Raw genomic sequence first — 24,648 nt, 5'->3', positions numbered from 1 at the left:
ACTCTAACATTTTACTCACAATACATATGTGTTAATTAGCTGTGAATTTACCCCATTATAATCATTTCAGCTCACTTGTTGGAGGTATAGAATATTTATACCTTGTAGTAAGAACAAAAGAGGTGAATAAATCCTTGACCTATTTATGGTTTCCAGGGTCCTTTATGTAGTTTGTCCTTGTAGTTGAATACAAAATAGATCTGTACAATCTGCAAACAACCCACAGCAACACTTTATAAGTAACCAAATATTGCAGGAAAATCACAGAAATGGTAACCCTGCAGTAAGGTACACTACAGCGCTGTGCAGCTACAACCATACCTGTAATTCCTTCAAAGTTCTCTTGGTGGCTTCCCTCACTAGTCTGGTCAATCACTCAGTTTTTGAGAAATGTCTACCAGACAGATTTACCACAGAGTGTCACACTGTTTGCATTTCTTAATTATTAATATAAATGAAGTCCAAACACATTCAGTGACTTTGAAGTCTTCATTTATCTGAATCAATCAATCAATCAATCAATCAATCAACTTTTTTCTTGTATAGCGCCAAATCACAACAAACAGTTGCCCCAAGGCGCTCCACATTGCAAGGCAAGGCCATACAATAATTATGAAACACAGTCTACGTCTAAAGCAACATAACCAAGGGATGGTCCAGGGTCACCCGATCCAGCCCTAACTATAAGCCTTAGCGAAAAGGAAAGTTTTAAGCCTAATCTTAAAAGTAGAGAGGGTATCTGTCTCCCTGATCTGAATTGGGAGCTGGTTCCACAGGAGAGGAGCCTGAAAGCTGAAGGCTCTGCCTCCCATTCTACTCTTACAAACCCTAGGAACTACAAGTAAGCCCGCAGTCTGAGAGCGAAGCGCTCTAATGGGGTAATATGGTACTACGAGGTCCCTAAGATAAGATGGGACCTGATTATTCAAAACCTTATAAGTAAGAAGAAGAATTTTAAATTCTATTCTAGCATTAACAGGAAGCCAATGAAGGGAGGCCAACACGGGTGAGATATGCTCTCTCCTGCTAGTCCCCGTCAGTACTCTAGCTGCAGCATTCTGAACCAACTGAAGGCTTTTTAGGGAACTTTTAGGACAACCTGATAATAATGAATTACAATAGTCCAGCCTAGAGGAAACAAATGCATGAATTAGTTTTTCAGCATCACTCTGAGACAAGACCTTTCTGATTTTAGAGATATTGCGTAAATGCAAAAAGGCAGTCCTACATATTTGTTTAATATGCGCTTTGAATGACATATCCTGATCAAAAATAACTCCAAGATTTCTCACAGTATTACTAGAGGTCAGGGTAATGCCATCCAGAGTAACGATCTGGTTAGACACCATGCTTCTAAGATTTGTGGGGCCAAGTACAATAACTTCAGTTTTATCTGAGTTTAAAAGCAGGAAATTAGAGGTCATCCATGTCTTTATGTCTGTAAGACAATCCTGCAGTTTAGCTAATTGGTGCGTATCCTCTGGCTTCATGGATAGATAAAGCTGGGTATCATCTGCGTAACAATGAAAATTTAAGCAATACCGTCTAATAATACTGCCCAAGGGAAGCATGTATAAAGTGAATAAAATTGGTCCTAGCACAGAACCTTGTGGAACTCCATAATTAACTTTAGTCTGTGAAGAAGATTCCCCATTTACATGAACAAACTGTAATCTATTAGACAAATATGATTCAAACCACCGCAGCGCAATGCCTTTAATACCTATGACATGCTCTAATCTCTGTAATAAAATTTTATGGTCAACAGTATCAAAAGCAGCACTGAGGTCCAACAGAACAAGCACAGAGATAAGTCCACTGTCCGAAGCCATAAGAAGATCATTTGTAACCTTCACTAATGCTGTTTCTGTACTATGATGAATTCTAAAACCTGACTGAAACTCTTCAAATAGACCATTCCTCTGCAGGTGATCAGTTAGCTGTTTTACAACTACCCTCTCAAGAATCTTTGAGAGAAAAGGAAGGTTGGAGATTGGCCTATAATTAGCTAAGATAGCTGGGTCAAGTGATGGCTTTTTAAGTAATGGTTTAATTACTGCCACCTTAAAGGCCTGTGGTACATAACCAACTAACAAAGATAGATTGATCATATTTAAGATTGAAGCATTAAATAATGGTAGGACTTCCTTGAGCAGCCTGGCAGGAATGGGGTCTAATAAGCATGTTGATGGTTTGGATGAAGTAACTAATGAAAATAACTCAGACAGAACAATCGGAGAGAAAGAGTCTAACCAAATACCGGCATCACTGAAAGCAGCCAAAGATAACGATACATCTTTGGGATGGTTATGAGTAATTTTTTCTCTAATAGTCAAAATTTTGTTAGCAAAGAAAGTCATTAAGTCATTACTAGTTAAAGTTAATGGAATACTCAGCTCAATAGAGCTCTGACTCTTTGTCAGCCTGGCTACAGTGCTGAAAAGAAACCTGGGGTTGTTCTTATTTTCTTCAATTAGTGATGAGTAGAAAGATGTCCTAGCTTCACGAAGGGCTTTCTTATAGAGAAGTGAATCAGAAGTCAGGGGATGTATCTATCCCCTGACTTGTCTAAAACATGATGTTTTAGTTCTGTTATACTAAACCGTGCTTATACTTGCCCATTCTATCATTTTGGCTTTGATGTTTTTACTTTCATTGGTATCATATTGTGGCAGAGGAGGCTTGTCTACGACGCATCCAGAAAGTACTCACAGCGCTTCACTTTTTCCACATTTTGTTATGTTCCAGCTGTATTCCAAAATGGAGAAAATTAATTTTTTTTCCCCTCAAAATTCTACTCACAACACCCCATAATAATAAGTTCCTTCAGCTGCTCCCTCGTTTGCACGTCACCACAGCAAATCCAAGGTGGATCTGCATGTTGAGTTGGCACAGGTTTTACACCAGATGTCCTTCCTGATGCAACTCCACATTACATGGAGAAATGTGGCAGGAGTGGGGTTTGAACCAGGAACCTTCTGCACTGAAACCAAGTGCAATAACCACTTGGCCAGCATTGCTGCAGACAGCACCCATATAATGACAATGTGGAAAAACTTTTTTGTTGTTTGTTTTTTCATTTTTGCGAATAATGAATAAAAAAACATGTGTACATAAGTATTCACACCCAGCGCCAAATCACAACAGAGTTGCCTCAAGGCGCTTCACACAAGTAAGGTCTAACCTTATTAACCCCTAGAGCAGCAGTGGTAAGGAAAAACTCCCTCTGAGGAAGAAACCTCAAGCAGACCAGACTCAAAGTGGTGACCCTCTGCTTGGGCCATGCTACAGACATAAATTACAGAACAATTCTCAAAACGAATATACAGGAAAAGCTGTTGGTGCACAGGACAGGAGGGTCTCCAGCACAAATACCACACCCATCTCTGGATGCAGCTGCACCTTTAACAGAGAGAAAAAAAACATAATCAGGCATCAGAAACACAAGAAATACAGTATAATTTGCCAGCATTAAACAACAAGAAAAACATGAAATACTAAGGTGATCGCCAGCCACTAACCCTAAGCTTCACTAAAAGACCCAGAATTTAGGTAAAGTTGAGGCCGTGGCATGCTTCATTTCCTAATAAAATGAATTAAAAGAGTAAAAACCTAGAACTATACTATGCCAGCATGCTAGCCATACGAAAGGGAAAATAAGTGCCTTTTAAGTACAGACTTGAAAGTCTCCACAGAATCTGACTGTTTTATTGATGCAGGGAGATCATTCCACAGAGCAGGGGCATGAAAAGAATGATAGGGGGCACCCTTTTCTCAATACTTTGCTGATGCACCTTTGGCAGAAATTACAGCCTCAAGTCTTCTTGAATATGATGCCACACACTTGGTGCACTTCTCTTTGGGCAGTTTTACTCATTCATCTTTGCAGCACCTCTCAAGCTCCATCAGGTTGGATGGGGAGCATCAGTGCACAGCCATTTTCAGATCTCTCCAGAGTTGTTCAATCAGATTCAGGTCTGGGCTCTGGCTGGGCTACTCAAGGACATTCACAGAGTTGTCCTGAAGCCACTCCTTTGATATCTTTGCTGTGTGCTTTGGGTCATTGTCCTGCAGAAAGATGAACTGTCACCCCAGTCTGAGGTCAAGAGCTCTGTGGAGCAGGTTTTCATCCAGGATGTTTCTGTACATTGCTGCAGTCATCTTTCCCTCAATCCTGTCTAGTCTCCCAATTCCTGCCACTGAAAAACATCCCCACAGTATGATGCTGCCACCACCATGCTTCACTGTAGGGATGGTGCCTGCTTTCCTCCAAATATGATGCCTGGCATTCACGCCAAGAGTTCAGTCTTTGTCTTATCAGACAAGAGAATTTTGCTTCTCATGGTCTGAGAGTCCTTCAGGTGACTTTTGGCAAATGCCAGCTGGGCTGCCATGTGCCTTTTACTAAGGAGTGGCTTCTGTCTGGCCACTCTACCATACAGGCCTGATTGATGGATTGCTGCAGAGATGATTGTCCTTCTGGAAGGTTCTCCTCTCTCTACAGAGGAATGTTGGAGCTCTGACAGAATGACCATCAGGTTCTTGGTCACCTCCCTGACTAAGGCCCTTCTCCCCCAATCACCCAGTTTAGACGGGCGGCCAGCTCTAGGAAGAGTCCTGGTGCATCTGAACGTCTTCCATTTATAGATGATGGAGGCCACTGTGCTCATTGCGATCTTGAAGCAACAGAAATGTTTCTGTACCCTTCCCCAGATTTATGCCTCGATCCTGTCTCAGAGGTCTATAGACAGTTCCTTTGACTTCATGCTTGATTTGTGCTCTGACATGCACTGTCAACTGTGGGACTTTACATGTAGACAGGTGTGTGACTTTCCAAATCATGTCCAGTCAACTGAATTTACCCCAGGTGGATTCTAATTACGCTGTAGAAACATCTCAAGGATGATCAGTGGAAACAGGATGCACCTGAGCTCAGTTTTGAGTGTCATGGCAAAGGCTGTGAATACTTATGCACATGTGATTTCTTAGTTGTTGCTTTTTTTTGGGGGGGGGGGGGGGGGGGGGGGGGGGGGGTAACACATTTGCAAAACAAAAAAAAAAACTTTCACATTGTCATTATGGGGTATTGTGTGTAGACTTTTGAGGGGGGGAGGAAAAAGAATTTCATCCATTTTAGAATAAGGCTGTATCATAAAACAATGTGGAAAAAGTACAGTAAAGACTTTCCGGATGCACTGTAAAGGTGCACTGGCACGTGGATGACTTTGATTCACGCACTTGCAAGAACGTCGTCATGATGATCCCACCCACTGTGTTCCCAGCTGGATGCTGTGCTTTGTTCCACTGCCTGCCACGTGCTCTATGCTGGATGCTGCATATATAAAATAATTATTTTGTAGCGGATTAATCATTTTCTCTGCAAGTTGTCTGTTGAAAATGGCTCTAATCGCTTCCTGAATCACAGAGGACCGCTCCAGCAGTGCTGTTCGCACGCGCTGAATGAGCAGGAGAAAGCATTTTGAGACATCTAAAAAAGTAATTATTTGTCATGTTTACATTGTCATGGCTTGGTAAAACAGTTGCATGTTCTTTCCTTCTTGTGAGCAGTTGTTAAAGTATGTTTATGATAGATTTAACATCTCGTTATAATCCATCAGACGAGCTGCGCTCTGGTGCGATCCGCTGATGCAACCACTCGCTCTGTTCACTTTTCTTTACTCCACTTGACGAGCTGCGCGTTGTGTTGATGAGCAGATCACGCCACATAGCACATAGACATTTATGGGATCGATCTCTGCCCCCCTTCACGGCATGTCTTTTTCCTGTTTTTTTTCCCTCAGCCCCAACCAGTCTCAGCAGAAGACTGTCCCTCCCTGAGCCTGGTTCTGCTGGAGGTTTCTTCCTGTTAAAAGGGAGTTTTTCCTTCCCACTGTTGCCAAGTGCTTGCTCATAGGGGGTCGTTTTGACCGTTGGGGTTTTTCATAATTATTGTATGGCCTTGCCTTACAATATGGAGCGCCTTGGGGAAACTGTTTGTTGTGATTTGGCGCTATATAAGAAAAAAGTTGATTGATTGATTGATTTATGTGTGAAGGATTTTTGAACATTTCAAAATTCTCTTTGTGCAATTGCACATGCCAATGCTCCTGTCACGTTCAGTCTGCATCTGTTAAAGACGGGTTTACTCTCCCCCATGACACAAGTCGTGCAAGTGCGTGAATCAAAGTCATGCATGTGTCAGTGCACCTTAAAACTACAGGTGAAGCAGTACTTCACTATTACCTCAGGATATCTGAGGATAATCCTGACCACAGGTAGATGTGTTTTTAAAAGCATTGACAGTGGGTGCCTGGATGACATCTGGCAAGGAGTTCTAGTTGTTGAGGACATACTGTGAGAAGCTTTGTTAACTAACTAACATCTGATCCTCAATCCTTAAAGGATCTGACTGGACTCGGCTGTCCAGCCCCACACTGTGGGAACGTTTGGCCCTGTGGGTTTGGAGTTATGAGTCATAGGGGCAATACCAGAGGAATCAGTGCACTGACAGGAACTGTGCATTTGATTCACAACACCTTTTTTCATTTCCTCTTTTGTTCTAACATTCTGCCCTTTTGAGGCTGGGAGGTGCAGGCGGTGTTTGATCAGTAAGAAAATGTCACTTCCTCCCAGCCAATCAGGTAGTGATTTCCACAAAAAGTTTTTCCTTGCTGTCGCCTGTTTATCTCTTGTTAACACAGACTATACGCAGTCTCCAAGCCAGAGAAATGTGCTGTAAAGGCCCTGTCACCTCTGTGTTAATGGTTCACTTTTGAAAACATTTTTGAGATATCTTTTTACAAACAGCAACAATAATAATAGTAATAATAATTGCTCTTAGCTTCATAGTGGAGTAGAGCGGAGAAGGGTTTTCTTTCACCAAAACAGGTCAAATCTAGGCTTGAATCTCAGATGTACCTTCTGGCAATTTGTAGCTAAACTTTCAGGTCTCCTTTTTAAGAAAATCCTCCTCTATACCACTTCATCATGAAGCTGTTTAAGTGGGATACAAACCACTAACCTTGAGTGAAAAAGAAAGTTTTGCGTTATCATTCATATTCTCTGGAAAATGTGCCAAAAACCAACAATTCTGCTGGGGTAAACTTATGAGTACAACTGTCCCTTAAACACTTCAAGCTTGCAGCTAATGATGGTTATATAAGAACTGCATGCTGGTGCGTTAAGGCGCAATTTACCTCTGCGATTAGTCGCCTAATCGCAACAATAATCGGTGACTAGTCGATTATCAGAATAATTGTTTCTGGCAGCCCTAGTTGACAAGTACTAGCAATGTTGTTTAAATACTAATGACATCCAAAATATGTCAGAACAACAGTAAATTCATAGTGAATCAATTCTATAACTTCATGGCCAGCGTTGTGCAGCATATTGTCTTTGAAAGGCTAAAAAACAAATCGAGAGAATTTTTAGTCATGTCAGTAATGATGGCAGTGCAGATTCATGAGAATGAATTTACTGAAAACAAATCTGAAGTATTTGTAATAATGTGTCATTATTTTTGTTTTTAGAAATCTTACTAGATGTTCCTTCCTCCGATGAATCTCACTCAAATGAGAACGCGATCGATTATATATAAATCTACATCTTAATAGGCAGACTGTGTGTGCGTGTGTGTGTGTGCCTGTAACACTTTTCAGATTGCCATTTCTCTCCAGTAATAAGCTTGCATTGAAAATAAATCAGTATTAATTCTCTGTCCTCTTCCCGTTTAATAGTGTGTGGCTTTCTTGCACTACAACAAAATGTCTCCACCAAATAGTGGGGATTAACTGCTCGGCATTTCTCTGCAGAGTCACATGGATAGTTCACACTGTGGGAACACTCAGTGCAATGCAGCACTTTGGATCAGAGCTACAGTGTGAGGATGGCGTTGCCGTACCTCTGCCCGAATTAGACCAGTCACCACTCAGAACCAACATGTGAGGTTGGGGAAACCGACTGACCCTGGAGCCGAACCTGGGCAATTAACTGAAATAATGTTTGTCGCAAATATGTTGTTTGTGGAGCAGACATCGATTTGTTAGAACATCTGGGGCCTCATGTACAAAGGTCACGCTAATGTTCAGATGTATCAAAAGCAAAATGACCGTGGAAATGGGCGGTGCACCACGCCAAGTTCATGGCTGGTGTACGCACGTTTCTACACCTATTGTTCCACTGCCGACACGTAGAGGTGACGCTGGGAAACTGTTAATTGTGTGAAAGCAAGAAGTCAACAGAGTGATGTGCACATCAGCGACATACTTCTGAACAATTAACACACCCACATGTTTGCAATGATATGGGTGGATATAAAAGCATGTGCTTTTATTTCCAGTCATCTGTAGCCCACACTGGGTATAATTTCTTTTCTTGTATTCATGTTGACTGATCTGGCGGAGTGGGGAATCCCAGTTCCCAGGGCCTATTTACATGGATTTGCATATCTACATAGGAGAGTGGAAAGGGAGGAGCTTGGTACATCTGCATGTACGCTCGATTCCACATTCAGTGGGATGTACAAACGGAACGTGCTTGGATCCATGCGTTCTCACATTTTGATACATCTGGATATTTTTCTACTTCTGCCAGTTTTGAGGTTTTGGCGTACGCCATGTTTCAGTAGGAAATTCACGCACGTCTTTGTGCATGAGGCCCCTGGTCTCAGGACATCATTTTGTTCATATTGGAGAATCATCGCTCAGGCTTCGACATAGATTTACTAAACCTTGTACTAAGCCTTGTTTCTTGTCTACATCCTGTGCTGCTGGTCATGCCAGCAGCATTTTAACATTTTAGCATTTTAACCAGAATGTGTTTTAATCACGATATCACCAAAAAGAACTACACTACACAAAATCATACATTGAAATGTGGACGTCTGTGTTTGGTGGACATCACTGGTACCACCGCAGGTAACCCGGTAATTGCAGGGTAACTAGTTCTGCAGCTCATGTACGCAGCTCAGTGGCTTCGCCCTGTAGAACACTCCACTTAATAATTCAATATCGTTCCAACTATTTCTGATATGGTTGTAAATCACATTCTGCAAGTGTGTGTGTGTGTGTGTGTGTGTGTGTGTGTGTGTGTGTGTGTGTGTGTGTGTGTGTGTGTGTGTGTGTGTGTGTGTGTGTGTGTGTGTGTGTGTGCAAATGCTTTTGCTGTACTGAGTTCAAATTCAGTTTGACAGGCGCTTACAGATTTTCCTTTAAATGTATTTATTATTTTTACCCTAGGCCATCAAAATATGGCCATAGGGTAATGCAAAGGCTTTGCGTCCGTCCTTCCATCCCTATGTCCATCTGTGCTCAACATAAGTCCAGTCCTGTTACTGCCAGAGTCTTCAAATTCACAGGGGACATTCTTGGGACACAGACCTTGGACAAGTTCCGAGACGGCGAACCATGACCTTTTTTAAGAGATTACAATGTCACGCTCTGTTCCATTCTGTTGCTTTTTTTTTTTTTTTTTGATAGACAGGGTGACAGCCAATCAGAGTAGAGCAGCACCATGACATCAGTGGCTGGCCTAGTTAGCTGCAAACTCCATTTGTTTGTGTGTAAATATAACCTCTTTGTCATTTGTCACAGGGGGTCGTTTTGACCATTGGGGTTTTTACGTAATTATTGTATGGCTTTGCCTTACAATATAAGCGCCTTGGGGCAACTGTTTGTTGTGATTTTGGCGCTATATAAATAAAATTGATTTGATTTGATTTGATATGTAAAAGCTAGTGAGAAATAAACACTTCTAATACTGAAAACACTTTTTTGTGTCCTGATAACACCTCTGGAATGATTTACAAGACATTTCGTAAATGTTAGAGTGCACACTAACTTCAGCTAATGCAAATCTGACTTCCGCTCTCGTCAAAAGCTCATATATGCTCACACGCACGCCCTCCTGTAGACACTGTTAAAATGTTGATATTGTTTAGGATCTTAATAATTAATGTAAATAATAATAAATGTATTTTATATATATATATATATATATATATATACACACACACACACACACTCTGCATTGAGATACCAATTAAACAACTGCAAATTATAAAGAAGACAATGCTCACATGCCGAGGGTATTTTAGCATTGCGATATTTTTGAGATAAATCGTCATGGGTGATCATATTGGCTGCAGGAGATGTGACCAGAAATACATGTGAGTGTGGGAGGAATCAGCTGACAGGTGTTGGCAAGTAAACGCAATAGCAACTGGTTAATTGGAAGGAAGAGTAGAGATATAACACTGGCATTAGTGGACACCTCGAGCAATGATTGAAGTCAGGAATGAAGTACTGAATTACTGTACCATATCAATAACTAGGCTACACACAATATAAACTACAAAATGTATACCAAACTATTATTATTATTATTATTATTATTATATGATTATTAACCATGTAAACACTACAGTAATGAAAAGGATTAGAAGAAGGTCGAGAAGTATGGTAGTCGTTCCCTATGGATTCTGGGATTATCAATGCATTAGGGCTCCTTCACACATAACACAGTTGAGACAGAATGGCGCACGAAGGAGTCAAATGCCACTTGTGAAAAATCAGAGCCGCCTCAAACGCCTCGTACAGCTGTTGCTACAACCATTCGCGCACACCAGCGGCCGAAAGACTGCGAGTTCCCCGCACATACTCATTTGATCCCCCTCTTGGCAGGTGTCGGCCGAATTCCATGTGTCACACATGAACATACGACACTGCTCGCTGGACACTTAGAAAAGGCGGGGCTATTCACGCTCCTGGTACAAGAGTTGAGAGCAGCTGAGCACAGTCGAGCTGTTTGTGAAAATTGTCTAAGTGCCCCATGAGTGTGGTGTCACCAAGCAACAGACATGGGTGTGGCTGTGCCGAACACCCTCCACCCCAACACATGTGGCATGCCATGTGAAAAGGACCATCTGATCATGTGAACACTCAGCTGGCGATCTGAATGTCATGTCGCCCACATGAGCTATGGTCCACATGGCGCAGTGTCTCTCCTTCGGCGCACCGTTTGCTGGACACACACGCCGCTCACTGGACACATGTGCCACTCCCTGGACATGTGCGCGGGCCCGGCTGGGCACGTCAGGCCACGTCAGGCCAGCAGATGTGGACATGATAAGCGCGCACTGCTTCATTCATGTCATTTCATGACTGTATGTCTTTGACCATGGTCATCTACAGAGGAACAGAAGGTTCATACTTGTATTATCCGCTCAATAAGAGGGGTTCGATAAATTGTGGTGTTTTTTTATGGTGTGTGGTTTTTATTTTTTCTCCACAGTAGCGGCGCGATGTGGTGCCACATGTTCCAGGTGCTCGCACTGTGTTCATGCACACTGGTGCGCATGCACAAAACCATTGCTGCTGTATCATGCACACCTGTCCGAATTTTTTGCAGTTCCCCATTTCGTTTTTTGTTCGTGGATCTTCTTCTGGTTTCTGCTTCTTTCGCCCAGCGTCATGTTATGTGTGAAGGGGCCCTTATGGGATGATTTTGTTCCTTCACGATTAAAAATAATCCTGAACATAGTCTTCAGTATGTATTGGTCCTCCAGTGCCTCTTATTTAGTGTGATTTCATGTCTTTATATTCTACGGATTAAATTTATTTGAGAACCAAACTCACTGTGGATTTATCTGCAACAAGGAGAAAAAGAGTGTTTGTGTGTTTGTTATTTCGCTGCAGTATCCAGGCCCATTTTAGAGGAACCGTGGCTCCGCACAGCGCAGACCAATAAAACGTGTTTGTGTGCGAGAGGCAGACTGGGAATTCAGTGACAGACTGGTGTGTGTTTGCGGTAAAGAGTGAAAATGAGCTAAATGATCCTCAGCCCACTCAGCTTTTTGACAAACGTCTGTGGTGGCAGGCCCATATCTCCTGTGTTTATGCCACCGTTCTCCATTCTTTATTACATTCCGTCTGCGTTCATTTGAGAATAATATGTCAAACCGGGACACAAGCCAATCAGGACTTATTCCCTGCTGCCGTCGTCTATTTACCCAGTTTGCCTGAGCGTCTCTGTCTGGCTGCTTCTCTCTGCGTTCCCGCTCTGCCTGCTTTGTCCTTCCCTCTGACGCTGAGCCACCGCACACTGGCAGGTGTTCACACTTACACATGATAGAACATCTCACGCAGAGTCAGGAATGACAGATTGATACTGGATTGCTTCAGCTTGTTTGTTTCCAGTCACTGTGTCTTTGTAGGAGTGGGTAAAATGGATATTTTCTTTAAACTGTTGAATGTTTGGACACTGCTTTAACTCCTCACTCGCCCAATAATTTTGGGTTTCAGCTTTTTTTGTTTTTCACCACTTTCATCTCTGATTGTCTCAGAAAAATCTTCAAAATGCTTTAAATCTTCAACGTTCTTGCTAAAATGCTGGCAAGAGTTGAGCTCCACCACCGCTACATCACTGCAGCTACTGCGTCGTTACTGCTCCATTTGCTTCCGCCCGGCCAACGTTGGAGGCTTGACTGGATGCAACACCTGCTCTGGATCCCTTGGGGATGAAGAAATATGAAGAAATGTGAAGGAGTATGTGGAACCTGTCTTCAAGATGCACCAGTAGCAAGTGATGCAATTGCAGAGTTATGTCGACTCAAATGTTGAGTTGACAGTCAGCTACACCAAGCTACACTACTGCTCTGTGGAGTGCACTACCAATGCGCCCACCCTTTGATCGCGAAGGTTGAAATACATCCAATAGGGACTGTCACCAAACGCCGAGCTCTGCCAGAGCAACGTTGCCCTCCGCTGAGCTATGTTGACTTGCGTTAAAACAGACCCCTGGAATAAAGGAATGTCCCTGGATTGTATTACCTGTTTATCTCTTTATCTACCCTTTATCATGTTTTCATCCTGTTAAAGATCATGAGCATGTAGGAGCTCTTTCTACTATACATTGGGTACACCAGGATCAGTTTGCCAGTATGTCACCGGGGCTGAAGGCCATTTCATACTTAACCAGACACCCTGTCTGTGGCATCAGGTCAGAAATCATGTACAGTTTTAGACCACCTACAAATAGCTTGTCTTCACCAAGAGGATGATCTTAAACATGGATACTACTTGTCGGAAGCCTATTTCATTGTTGCTGATGGAGCATGGAGATCTGCAGAGGAAATTCTGTGTATTCAAAATCAGTACAGGCGTGGACAAAAATCCATCTAACTGATGCCACTATAAAGCTGACCAGGTAACACATGAGGCTGATGTGGCTGTCAAGGTGTTAGATTCAGAAAATGACTCATGTCTAACCACTAACCAACATCCTTTTTCTATATCAAAAGGAGGGGATTTCAGCTTTCTTTTATAGAAGGAGAGGTTTGTCTGTTTATATAAGCCCCCCTTCCATGTTGAAATGATCGCATGTACAGAAAACAATCTGTCAACAGACATTCCCATCTGACAATTTGTTGTGTAGGATTTCTCTAATAAAGGCCAGTTTTTGTGCTGCTGTCTGTTTGGCACCCCAAGATACTTAGCGTGAGATCGACAGACAGATCGGTGCAGCATCTGCAGTGATGCGGTCACTGTATTGGACCGTCGTGGTGAAGAGAGAGCTGAGCAGGGGGGCAAAGCTCTCAATTTACCGATCGATCTACATTCCGACCCTCACCTACGGTCATGAGATTTGGCTCATTACCGAAAGAACGAGATCGCGAGTACAAGCGGCCGAGATGAGTTTCCTCCGCATGGTGGCTGGGCGCTCCCTTAGAGATAGGGTGAGGAGCTCGGTCACTCAGGAGGAGCTCGGAATTGAGCCGCTGCTCCTCCACGTCGATAGGAGCCAGCTGAGGTGGCTCGGGCATCTTTTCCGGATGCCCCCTGGACGCCTCGCTGGAGAGGTGTTCCGGGCACGTCCCATTGGGAGGAGGCCCCAGGGAAGACCCAGGACACGCTGGAGGGACTACATCTCTCGGCTGGTTTGGATTTGTGTTTAAGTTCCTTAAGAACACAGGACTTTTTGATAAGATTTAGTCAACCTTATTTATCTAGTTATTTATTTCTTTCTTTCTTTTTTTTTCTTTTTTTTGTTATTTTATTTTGTTTTGTCACTCCTTCATCGATGCTCCACGTCTGTAGTTACACGATTGCACAGTTGGTGGCGGTAATGCAACATTCCGGATGCCAACCGCCAATAAATTACAAGAAGAAGAAGAAGCAGTCCCTCACCAGATTGTTGTTTTTGTACACTTTCCAGCACCTTTCACAGTCCTGAGTTCTTGTCTTGCCGTGTTCCGATTCCTGCTCTGTATTCTTTGAACATGCCTCTTGCCTCATCTGAGAAGTGTGTGTTTGCTCGTGCCTCTGACTCCTGCTTGTTTTTGACTGCGCCTCTGCCTAAACCTGTTGGTACTTCTGCTTCGCTGACTGACCACATGTGTACCGAACCAAGGCCTGGAATAAAGACCATCATTTCTCTCCCACCAAAGCCTAGTCTGGGAGTTTGCTTTGCAGGTCCAGCCACCATGGATGCTGGGCCTCCACCCGGCCTGACACAAAACACATGGTCAGATGTGTCCCAGACCACCTCGGTAAGTGGTTTGAGTAATCAGATCATAATGCTTCTTGGTGGTTATTCATGTGCATTTAGCACTGTTCACTTTTGATCTTATCATCCAAGAAGTATGGTACAAACAAGTGTACATGAGGCCTTTGTTGGTGTGTTTGTAGTGCATGTGTGAGTGTGCGTGCAGACTCAGTCCTGGCTGGCTCTGCAGCTCATCACACACTGCAGTGAACTGCTGATTACACAGCAGTGGTTTTGTCCCTTGTGCACTCTTTATCAGTCTGGGACAGTGTGCAGAATTAGTCTCAGAGCTTTGCTGACACACTGCTCGACAAAGCTGTAGAGGACACCTTTGTCGACCACTGGTCAGATGTTTAGGCTGCACTCTGCAGCTTTTGCTCACTCCCCCACTCTTGCCTGTTGACTCTACCTGAAGATGTGAATCAGGAGGGTATCAGCTCCATTCCGCTTGCTGGCTGGAGGCTCCCTGGTGTGTATTTTGGGGACGTTTGGCATGCAGGGGTACCTCAGCTTATTGAGTCATTAGTGTTGTGACACTCTGTGCATCAGGCAAGTGGTAACAGGCCGTGACTTATTGCCTCAATGAGGAGTTGATGAGTTGACAGAGAGGTTTTAATGATAGCTTACAGTTCAGGTCTATTAGATACAGAGGTCACATTTCCACACACTTGTATCACAGTTTGAACTTGATTGGCACTCATTGGAGAGCAGGGCTCCACCAACATCACACTGTGTTCCAATGTCAAACAGTGTGGGGGAATCCTTGATCCAGATCAGGGCGAGCCTCTTATTTTGTCCAGCTTCATAACTCCATACTTCTCTTGCACTCCCTTTGCTTCCCATGTCTCAGATATTCTCTCTTCTTCTATTTAACCTTCATTCCCATCTCTGTTCTTAGGAATTATACTGTAATTTACTTTTACTTCAATTTACAACAAGTTGAATCTCTACCCATACCTACCCTTCTTATTTTTTCCTTCTTCTAATTGTGTGTAATGTAGGATTTTATTTGTTCATGTGCTGTTTTATCTTGTGTTGATATTAAATTGTTTGTTTGTCTGTCCAAGTTAGTGAGGGATTGTAATGGGACATTTTGGCTGAAAACCTGTATTTTGGGGGAAATATATATATATATATATATAGTATGATTAAATAAAGCTTTTCTTGAATGCATATCATCACCTTGACCCAAGTGTATTGAAAAACTATAGGCCGATATCAAATTTATCTTTTTGCTCTAAAATTCTGGAAAAAAGTGGTTTCACGGCAGCTCATGGACTACCTTACCGGGAATAGTCTTTTTGAGCCACTGCAGTGTGCTTTTAGAAAATATCATTCCACAGAGACGTCTCTCACGTGGTGAATGATCTTCTGCATGCAATGGATTCAGATACCATTACAGTTCTGGTGCTGTGTTTGATACTGTGGATCATCATATTCTACTGGATAGGCTGGAAAATCATTTTGGGATTGCTGGGAGTGTCCTTGCATGGTTGACGTCATACTTGACCAGTCGTTCTCACTGTGTTTTGTACAGTAACACCACCTCTAACCTTAGTGACATGAAATTTAGGGTTCCACGGGGGTCCGTCTTAGGCCTCCTGCTTTTCTCCCTTTATTTAGCACCCCTTGGGCACATATTGCAGCGTTTTGGGGTTACCTTTCACTGCTATGCTGATGATGCTCAGTTATACATGCCGATAACTGCTGGTAATCTCATCCTCGTAAAATCCTTAGAAGATTGCCTTACATCAGTGAGAAGCGGGATGTCTAGAAACTTCCTACTTTTAAACTCTGATAAGACTGAAATGATGGTTCTTGGTCCAGTGAGACATTGGCATCAGTTTGACCAGTTAACGCTTAGCCTAGGCTTGTGTGTCATACAATACGTTACACTGACAAAGTGAGGAACCTTGGGGTAATTTTTGATCCTACGTTGTCCTTTGACTTCCACATTAGAGATATTACGAGGACTGCTTTCTTCCACCTGTTAAATATAGCGAAGACTTGTCCCATCCTGTCTATGGCTGATGCTGAGACCCTGATCCATGCGTTTATCTCTTCTAGATTGGACTACTGCAGTGTTCTATTTTCTGGTTTACCTCAGTCCGGCATTAGGGCTCTTTTTTTTTTTGCTCAGCGACCGGCTTCCTTCTCTTTTGATGGTAGCCGTGTCTCATATGTGACAAATCTGCTCCGAGGTGACGTCTTAGCTTGGGTCACTGCGTGGTGGAGTAATAACTCTCCATTGTTAGGATCCTTTAAGGATATCTCCAGGTGTTCTTGGACAGGCATAATAATGGACACAAAAAAAAAAAAAAATTATTTGGGCTGTTTTTGTTTTTTTTTGTAAGGGGTTATAAATTGTTTGGGGATTTAGAGGCGGTTCTGGTGGAGTGAACGACTGGCAGATCGGAGCTCGGCTGGACTCAGGGTATCGTTTGTTTTCATTATTTGCACTTAAGTATTTTCTGTTTGAGGATTGGGTCATTTTGTTTTGTTGTTTTTTATTTCCCTGCTTCCCTAACCCCAACCTCACATTGCTCTGAGACCGTTTTGTCTTTTGGGTTGTGGGGTGGTGCAGGTTGGTCACGCTGAGCGTTTCTCAGACGACCTCTGCACCTAGGGGGGGGGTTGTCAGGGGCGTTTTTTTGGGTTTGGTTAGGGCCCGGTTCCTCTCCAGCCCCGGTGGGCCTTTGACCGTTCGTCATTGGTGTTACCGGGGTGTGGTGCAGCGGGAACATACCTCAGTCGGAGTGGTGGGCCGATCTGTTGCCGTTCGCCATTTCGGTAGTTCCACCCCTCCTGATAGGCTGGTGGTATGGTTGGGTTGGGGCACCGGACGTCTTTCCGGTTTTCCGCTGCGCTTCGGGGATGGGACCGGGTTAGTTTTTCCTGTTTCCTTCCCCAGCTTAGTAGTTTTGTGCCGTTCGCCGAAATTGGGCTAACGTTAGGCTCTGGGAGTGATCTGGGGTCTTTCGGGGTGCTGGGGGGGGTAACAGGGTTTGCCGGTTGTTTTATTTGCCCCCGGGGTGGTTTTTTGAAGTCCGCCGGGGGTTGGCTTTTTGTGTTTTTTTTATGTTTCCTTCCAGGTTCCACCTCCAGGGTTGATGGGACGGTCCTCTGGGGGGGAATTGGCTTGTGGGGCCGACTAGCCAAGTGTGGCCAGGTCTGGGGTTCCTGGGTTGTGGGGAGGGTGCCTCCTGGAGTTGATGGTACAGTCCTCTGGGGGGCGCTGTTGCTCCATGAATACCTGGGGACCTCTGTGGGATTCCGGCTTTGGCTGTTACTCCTGGAACTGGCGGTAAAGGTCTTCTGGGGGGTTTGGGCTCTGCAAGTCGTTCTGGGGGGGTTGTTTGTTATTTTTCTTTGTGAATTTATGTTGGTATTGTGTTGTTGGGGCTATGTTGGGTTTTTGGATTTGGGTGTTTTTCTTTTCTTCCCGGGGTTGGATGGGACGGTCCCCTGGGGAGGGTTTGGGTGGGTTTTGTGTTTTTTCTTGTATGATGGGTTGTATATGGGACTTTTTGGTTTTTTTTGTTGATGCCAGCCGGCCTTCCAGCCGCGGTGCCCTGTCCTGCTGTCTGCGGTGGACCTTGGGAGTGTTACGCCGTCTGCTTCCTGACGAGGACCCCGGAGGGAGGTGCTGTTCTCTGGCCTGGTCTGTTCGGTCGCCGGGAGGCTTCCCGTTGATGGGGGGGTACTGTTGTGTGTTGGGGGGTTTGGCTGGACATTTTGGTGTTGTTTTCTTTTCTTTGCTCTCCAGGTGGTATGCAAACTGGTTTTTGTCTGTGGAGACGGTGCTGGCAGAAGAGTCCTTCACCCTCATCAGCATTATTAGCTGCACCTGTGGATGATGCTCACGTGTAAACTTAAAGACTTTCAGCTGAAGCAGATAATGAGATGGCGTTCTGCATTTAAGCCATGAGTGGTTCAAGCAGAATTGCCGGGAACTCGACCTTGTGACGTTCGTTTGTGAGACGCTGAGGACCCCGCCAGGGTTTGACACATCGTGCCTGTGAAGGAGGACGGGTGAGGGACACATGCTGTCAGCACACATCAGAGGTGATTATTGTCTGAATGATCGTTAATAGTAATTTGGCATTTTGTTACGCAGTATATTTGAACATTGATGAGAATTGTGCAGTTTGCTTCTCACTGCCGTGGCGTACGGAATGATGATCCTCCACCTGTTGTGAGAAGCTGCTCATTTACATAAAGCTTAAATTCAGACCTGAATGTGTTGCTGATAGTGTGTGCCTTTGAAAGATATTTGTTGTAGCTGTTGACTTACCTCACCTTTTCCATCCTTCACAGAGTCAGTTTGTCGTGTCCACCTGGGGGGTGTTTGGTGGTGAGTCTGGGTCCAGAAGCGTCGGGCTTCGATCCATTTGGGCGCTGGAGAGCGCGCCATCCTTCACGTCGCCAGACAAACGCACATTTATGTTGTACACCAATTATTGCACGGGAGAAAAATAAAATTGTTTTGTTTTTGGAACCGCTTTCTGGTTATTTAGCGCTGGGTTCAGTCAGACGCTGGTCGCGCTCCTCAACTCGCGTCTGCATATAACATTCTGGGTCTTTTATTGAAGCTTAGGGCTAGTGCCTGGTGATCACCTTAGTATTTCTTCTGTTTTTCTTGTTGCTTGATGCTGAAAAATTACTGTATTTGTCTTTCTGATGCTTGATTCTGCTTTTTTTATTTTCTCTCTGTTTGAGGTGCTGCTCCATCCAGAGATGGGTGTGGTGTCTGTTCCGGAAACTGTCCTGTGCACCGGCAACATTTCCTGTATGTTTGTATTGTGAATTGTTCTGTAATTTATGTCTGTAGCATGGCCCAAGCAGAGGGTCACCCCTTTGAGTCTGGTCTGTTTGAGGTTTCTTCCTCAGAGGGAGTTTTTCCTTTCCACTGCTGCTCTGGGGGTTAGTAAGGTTAGACCTTACTTGTGTGAAGCACCTTGAGGCAACCTTGTTGTGATTTGGTGCTATATAAATGAAAATAAAATGAAATTGAAATCATTTGTCTCAGTTGATTTCATTTTAATTTGCAGCACAATATTGCAAAAGACATTCTCCGAGAGCGGGTGGCACGGTGGAATAATGGTTAGCACTGATGAGTCACAGCGAGGAGTTCCGGGGTTTGCTTCCCACCTGGTCCTTTTTGTGTGTAGTTTGCATGTTCTCCTCGTGTTTGCATGGGTTCCGAGCGTAGTAACATGTGGCACTCTGGCTTTCTCCCACATCCAAAGACATATGGGTTAGGTGAATGGGTGAATCTATCGTGTGTGTGTGTGTGTGTGTGTGTGAGACTGTTTGTCTATATGCGACCCTGCGATACACTGGCATCCTGTCCACGGTATACCCCACCTCTTGCTCAGTGACTGGTGTTGTCACTGAATATGATCAGCTTGCAAACAATTGGTGGTCATTATGACTTGAGACTTGTGACTTGCCTATTCACTTGCCTATTGACTTGAGAATGACTTGCTGGTGGCTTTGTCCCACCTCTAGTTGATGGAGAGAGAAAAGCCCTATAATACTTCCCTATAATATAATGAGATCTTTTTTTTGTTTTGTTTTGTTTTTCATTTCATCTTCTCTGTGTTGGTGTGCAAAGGTAAAATTACAAAAATTGTGTTCCTGTTTTTACCTCCTGTCAGTGGATGTGTGGCTGTATTAAGATTAATGGCACATTATGTGAGTTGTTGTGCAATCTGTGGGATTTAGAGCCAACCACAGCTTCAGTTTTGTCTGCGTTTGAAAGTGGAAAATTGTAGGTTTTGCAGGTCTTTCTTTGTAAGGCATTCTTGAAGTTTAGTGAATTGATTTGTCTCATTGGGCTACATTGATCAATTTAATGGTGTGTTTCCATGTAATATTGCCTAAAGGAAGCATGTATAATGTTAGTAATGTTTGTCCAACACAATCAATTTTGTTCTAACTTTTATGTGTGAAAAATTCCTATTGATTGCCCAACAATATGGCAAGTTAGTCTTTTCCCAGACAAACAAACCACTGTAAAAGCACACGTCTTTGGGGAAAATTGATGAAAACAAATTAGTCTTATACTTACTGACTTTGGAGGAATGGATATAAAAAGCGTCTGTGTCCCTCAAAGTCCACAACAACCCTGTTGTAGCAGTTTGTGGTGTTGTGTTATAGGTTTTCTGGGTTCTGTTACACAGTGCAGGAGACAGCCGGCATATTGCAGTCTTGAGTTGTTTTCTGTTTATTTCTGTTATGTGATGTGATCTGAGCGTTGTAGTCGGGACCATTAGTTTTCTAATTATAGTTGCAACGTGTTTTGTCATTGGTCATCATTTATTTACTCTTTGCAATTTACAGACGACAGCTGAGGGAAGACCTGCGCTTGTTCCTCCGATTTTGTTCTCGCTTCTGCCTCAACCAGTCATCCAATCTGATACAAAGAATAATTGGCTCATCCATTGACCTCCAGTGATTCCTCACCCCCAGTTGATCCTTAAAACGTGCCGTCGCAGTGTCCCAGCCCGCCTCTACAGCCAAGATACAAAACTCCATAGTGCTATGCGGCACTGCGGGTTCCCTGGCGGATTTGAAACAAACACGGAGAAGCCACATGCCCCTGCATAGGGTGATCAAAACTTTACAAAATTCAGTTACTAAAGCATAATCATTTTTCAACAGGGGTGACTGACTCTCCCCTCATCATGCCTCTCGGGAGACTAATGAAGTATGCTACTGTATCTCTGTCGATGACATAAACCAAAGGACACTGAGAGAATACCAGGGATCACTGTAAAAAAAAATGTGGAACACAGTCAAATCACCAGCCTATGGGGCAGGACTACAAACCAGGGCATCTGAGCTAAGAACTGCAGTGGTAGCTTGTGGAGCTGACATGGTTGAGATGGAGATAAAGGAGCATTACTACTAATTTGTTCAGATAAAGTTATTAATTGATTGCATAACTTAGTTGCTTGAATGGCAAGGTGTTGGTTATTTTGACAATCTTGTTTACTTAGAAGATCCCCTTGAGCTGAGAGGACGTGATGAAGCTGGTCTGCTCCCGCTGAGTTCATGGCTGGCCAGAATCTTCTGTTATGGTTGACCAAGGAACTGGCTGATTGATTGGACCCAAAATGCAGAGAGCAATGACAAGTTACGTAGTGACAAGAATTATTTGCACAGTGAAGCAGATAAATGTGCATGAAGGGTGAGGGCCAGAAGAATATTCTGAGGATCCAGGGCACTGGAGGACTAGGGCACGAGGGGGTGGAATACAGCCAAGTTAGACAGTGGAAAAACTCAGTCTACAAAAATATCCATGAAGTCCATCTTGCGTTGGAAAGAAACAGACAAGAGGTGTGACAAAAAAGCTGATTTCAAAGGAAATAACTAAACCTGGAAAAACAGTCTTTTAACTTATCTGGAAACAAAAACACAAGAGTTCAACATGGCACAAGAGTTCAAAGCTCCCAAGAAAATTCCGAGCACAAAGGGACCAAAGTGTCACAACTGGAAAGTGATGGAAGATTCTGGCCAACTCAAACGTTAGAAGAAACCCAGGAAACGAGCCCCAGGTGTGTCTGACATCAGGCAGACGGTTCGGACTGCAGCTCAGACCACAACAAGAGGGAATGGTGACGTTATCTGACTTCAGTCGTGTAGAAACAAAATCTACAGTGTTCAATTAAAAGAAAGTCTTTTAATGACCAGATGAAGTATGAGAGAGAGAAAGGGGATTTGCTGTTTTGTTTGGTTGTTTCAAAGGGGTGGAAGGTTTTGTTTTTCAGTACTGCAGTATCTCAGCATACATACTGTCACACTGGAGCCTTGCTCACAGTCTGCATGTGTCTGTACAGCTTAGTTAATCGCAGCTCAGGAATCGCGTGTGTTTATTTACTTTGTGGAGTAAATGATCCATCTTTTGTGGAAAGGTTTTGGTCCCGGAAGGCTCGGATGAGCAAAGCTCTGCTCTCAACCACAAATGTCCTCTGGTTTGTGAGGCATGACAGACGGCAGCTTTCCCTCACCATCTTTTGTTCTGTCTGTGCAGCCTCATGCTCACTCAGTGCAGATTGGAGACGAGTAAAAGAAAGCTTGCACATAAATCCAATCAAACACTTTCTCATTCAACCATCACCTAGTCAAACATTCCCAAGCTGCAGGCTGGAGGTGAATTTAATTTGTCTCCTGTCTGAGCTCCTCCGCTCTCAGCACTGCAGCACTGAGCTGCAGTAAGAGGCAGTTCTGATGTTACTCCATCACATCTCTGCATAGTTATCACTGAGCTGAACCTGGTTTCTGTGTCGGCCTGACTTTGATAGAAGGCAGGGTCTCAGGTGTGACTGTCAGCCGCATTAGACCCTCAACTTTATTGTCTCCGTGGTGATTGAGTGCATTATCCTTCATTCCTCTGTCTTCCCTCTACCCCCCTCCCACCTTTCTGCATTTCTCCAGGCACTAGCAGCCAATGCTGGCACGGGGTTTGCAGTGGCTGAGCCTCAGGTGGCGATGTTCTGTGGAAAACTCAACATGCACGTCAACATTCAGACCGGCCGCTGGGAACCTGATCCATCTGGAACTAAGAGCTGCATAGGAACCAAAGAGGGGGTGCTGCAGTACTGCCAAGAGGTGAATACAGAGTACAGGCATCGGTTTAACACTGGTAACCCACACAGTTTCTCCCACAGGTTCCTCTCAGAGATCATCTGTGCTAAAGATGATTGTTCAGATGTGACACATTTTCCTCTGTATGTCCACAACAAGTGTTATTGCATGTCAAACGTTGTCTAAATTGTAAATGTGCTTCTGTTCATTTCCAAATTAAGGTAGCCACAATGAAGCAATGACGATACAAATCCACTTCACTGCTCAGTCATAGAGAAAAGCACATCTTATTACAGCATATATGGAGTAATTGCATTTGGGTTGTGCACACATACAATGTGTTTTTGCTCTAACAGTTCAAACATATTCAAAAATCCATGAGTACAGCCGATGCTGTACTCCCCGTATCACATCATGATGTATATTGCATAGTGTTACATGTTATTACATACTGAGATGCATGCAGGCAAACATTACACACACAACACATTTGCACGACACTGATGTTATGACACACAAAAAAGCCCAGCAGACTTCCATGAAGAATTTGTGTGAGGTGTACATGGATGTTTCCATTGTTCAAAGTAGGAACAAAAAGAAGGAAAGAAAGAAAGCTGTCGACATTGAAAGGACCATCTTCTAAGGTGCACTCCTGAACATGTTCAGGATATTCCTGTGGAGCCCCAGAGTGGTCATAGAGAGGAAAAAATTGTGTAACGCTCAAAATGCTATTGCGTGTGCACTCAATATAATTCAATCCCACAGTTCAGTTAAGTCCCTCCCAAGATATAAATAATCAAATAGTAAAAATTCTCAAAGTAAACAAAATCAGTTTTGTGTTCAGTAAATGTATGTCTGTCTTTTAAAACACAACAATAAAGTCTGTCCTGTTTGCTACTGCACTTCAAAATTTAAACTCAAATTCAAGTTCTAAATTTTGCACACCCCTGGTGTGCATGCAGTCGCATTTTAAGCACTAATGTAACCATAGCTTTGATATGCGAGGTCTATTAGAAAAGTATCCGACCTTATTATTTTTTTAAAAAACCATATGGATTTGAATCACGTGTGATTGCGTCAGACAAGCTTGAACCCTTGTGTGCATGCGTGAGTTTTTTCATGCCTGTCGGTTGCGTCATTCGCCTGTGAGCAGGCTTTGAGTGAGTCCACCCTCTTGGCGGATTTTTATTGCGAATAAATGTTTGAACGATTTGGAGCTTTGCTGCATCAATTTTTTTTCCAGAAACTGTGAGAGACCTCCAGGTGGACACCGTTCGAAAAATTAATATGGCTTTCAGGGACGATTTTATGGGGATTAAACAGATTACGGAGTGTTACTGCCGCTTTAAGGACGGCCCACAACTCCTGAGAGCGCGGCGCGCTCCCAGCCCCCATCGACAGGCTGACACCCCACTGAAACAACCAGATCATTTCCAACATGAAGGCTTTGTTGATCCGGGACCTCGTCTGACTTTCACAAAAAGGCAGAAGATGTGGACATCCGCACTTTTTCGG

The 24,648-nt window shown here is 43.6% G+C and overlaps 1 protein-coding gene across 5 annotated transcripts in view; it reads left to right on the top strand.

The window, feature by feature from the left end:
* Nucleotides 1-24,648, top strand: part of aplp2 (amyloid beta (A4) precursor-like protein 2) — a 230,237-nt gene that overhangs the window by 77,330 nt on the left and 128,259 nt on the right. For all 5 annotated transcript variants that reach the window (XM_034168526.1, XM_034168523.1, XM_034168525.1 and 2 more), the window contains exon 2: nucleotides 22,984-23,157. In XM_034168526.1, coding sequence (XP_034024417.1) covers nucleotides 22,984-23,157 — 174 coding nt within the window. The remainder of the gene's footprint in view (nucleotides 1-22,983; nucleotides 23,158-24,648) is intronic.

Source organism: Thalassophryne amazonica, chromosome 4 (assembly GCF_902500255.1).
Source record: "Thalassophryne amazonica chromosome 4, fThaAma1.1, whole genome shotgun sequence".
Classification (NCBI taxonomy): domain Eukaryota; kingdom Metazoa; phylum Chordata; class Actinopteri; order Batrachoidiformes; family Batrachoididae; genus Thalassophryne; species Thalassophryne amazonica.
The sequence above is the reverse complement of the archived record's forward strand: the minus strand, read 5'-3'. Positions and strand labels throughout refer to the sequence as shown.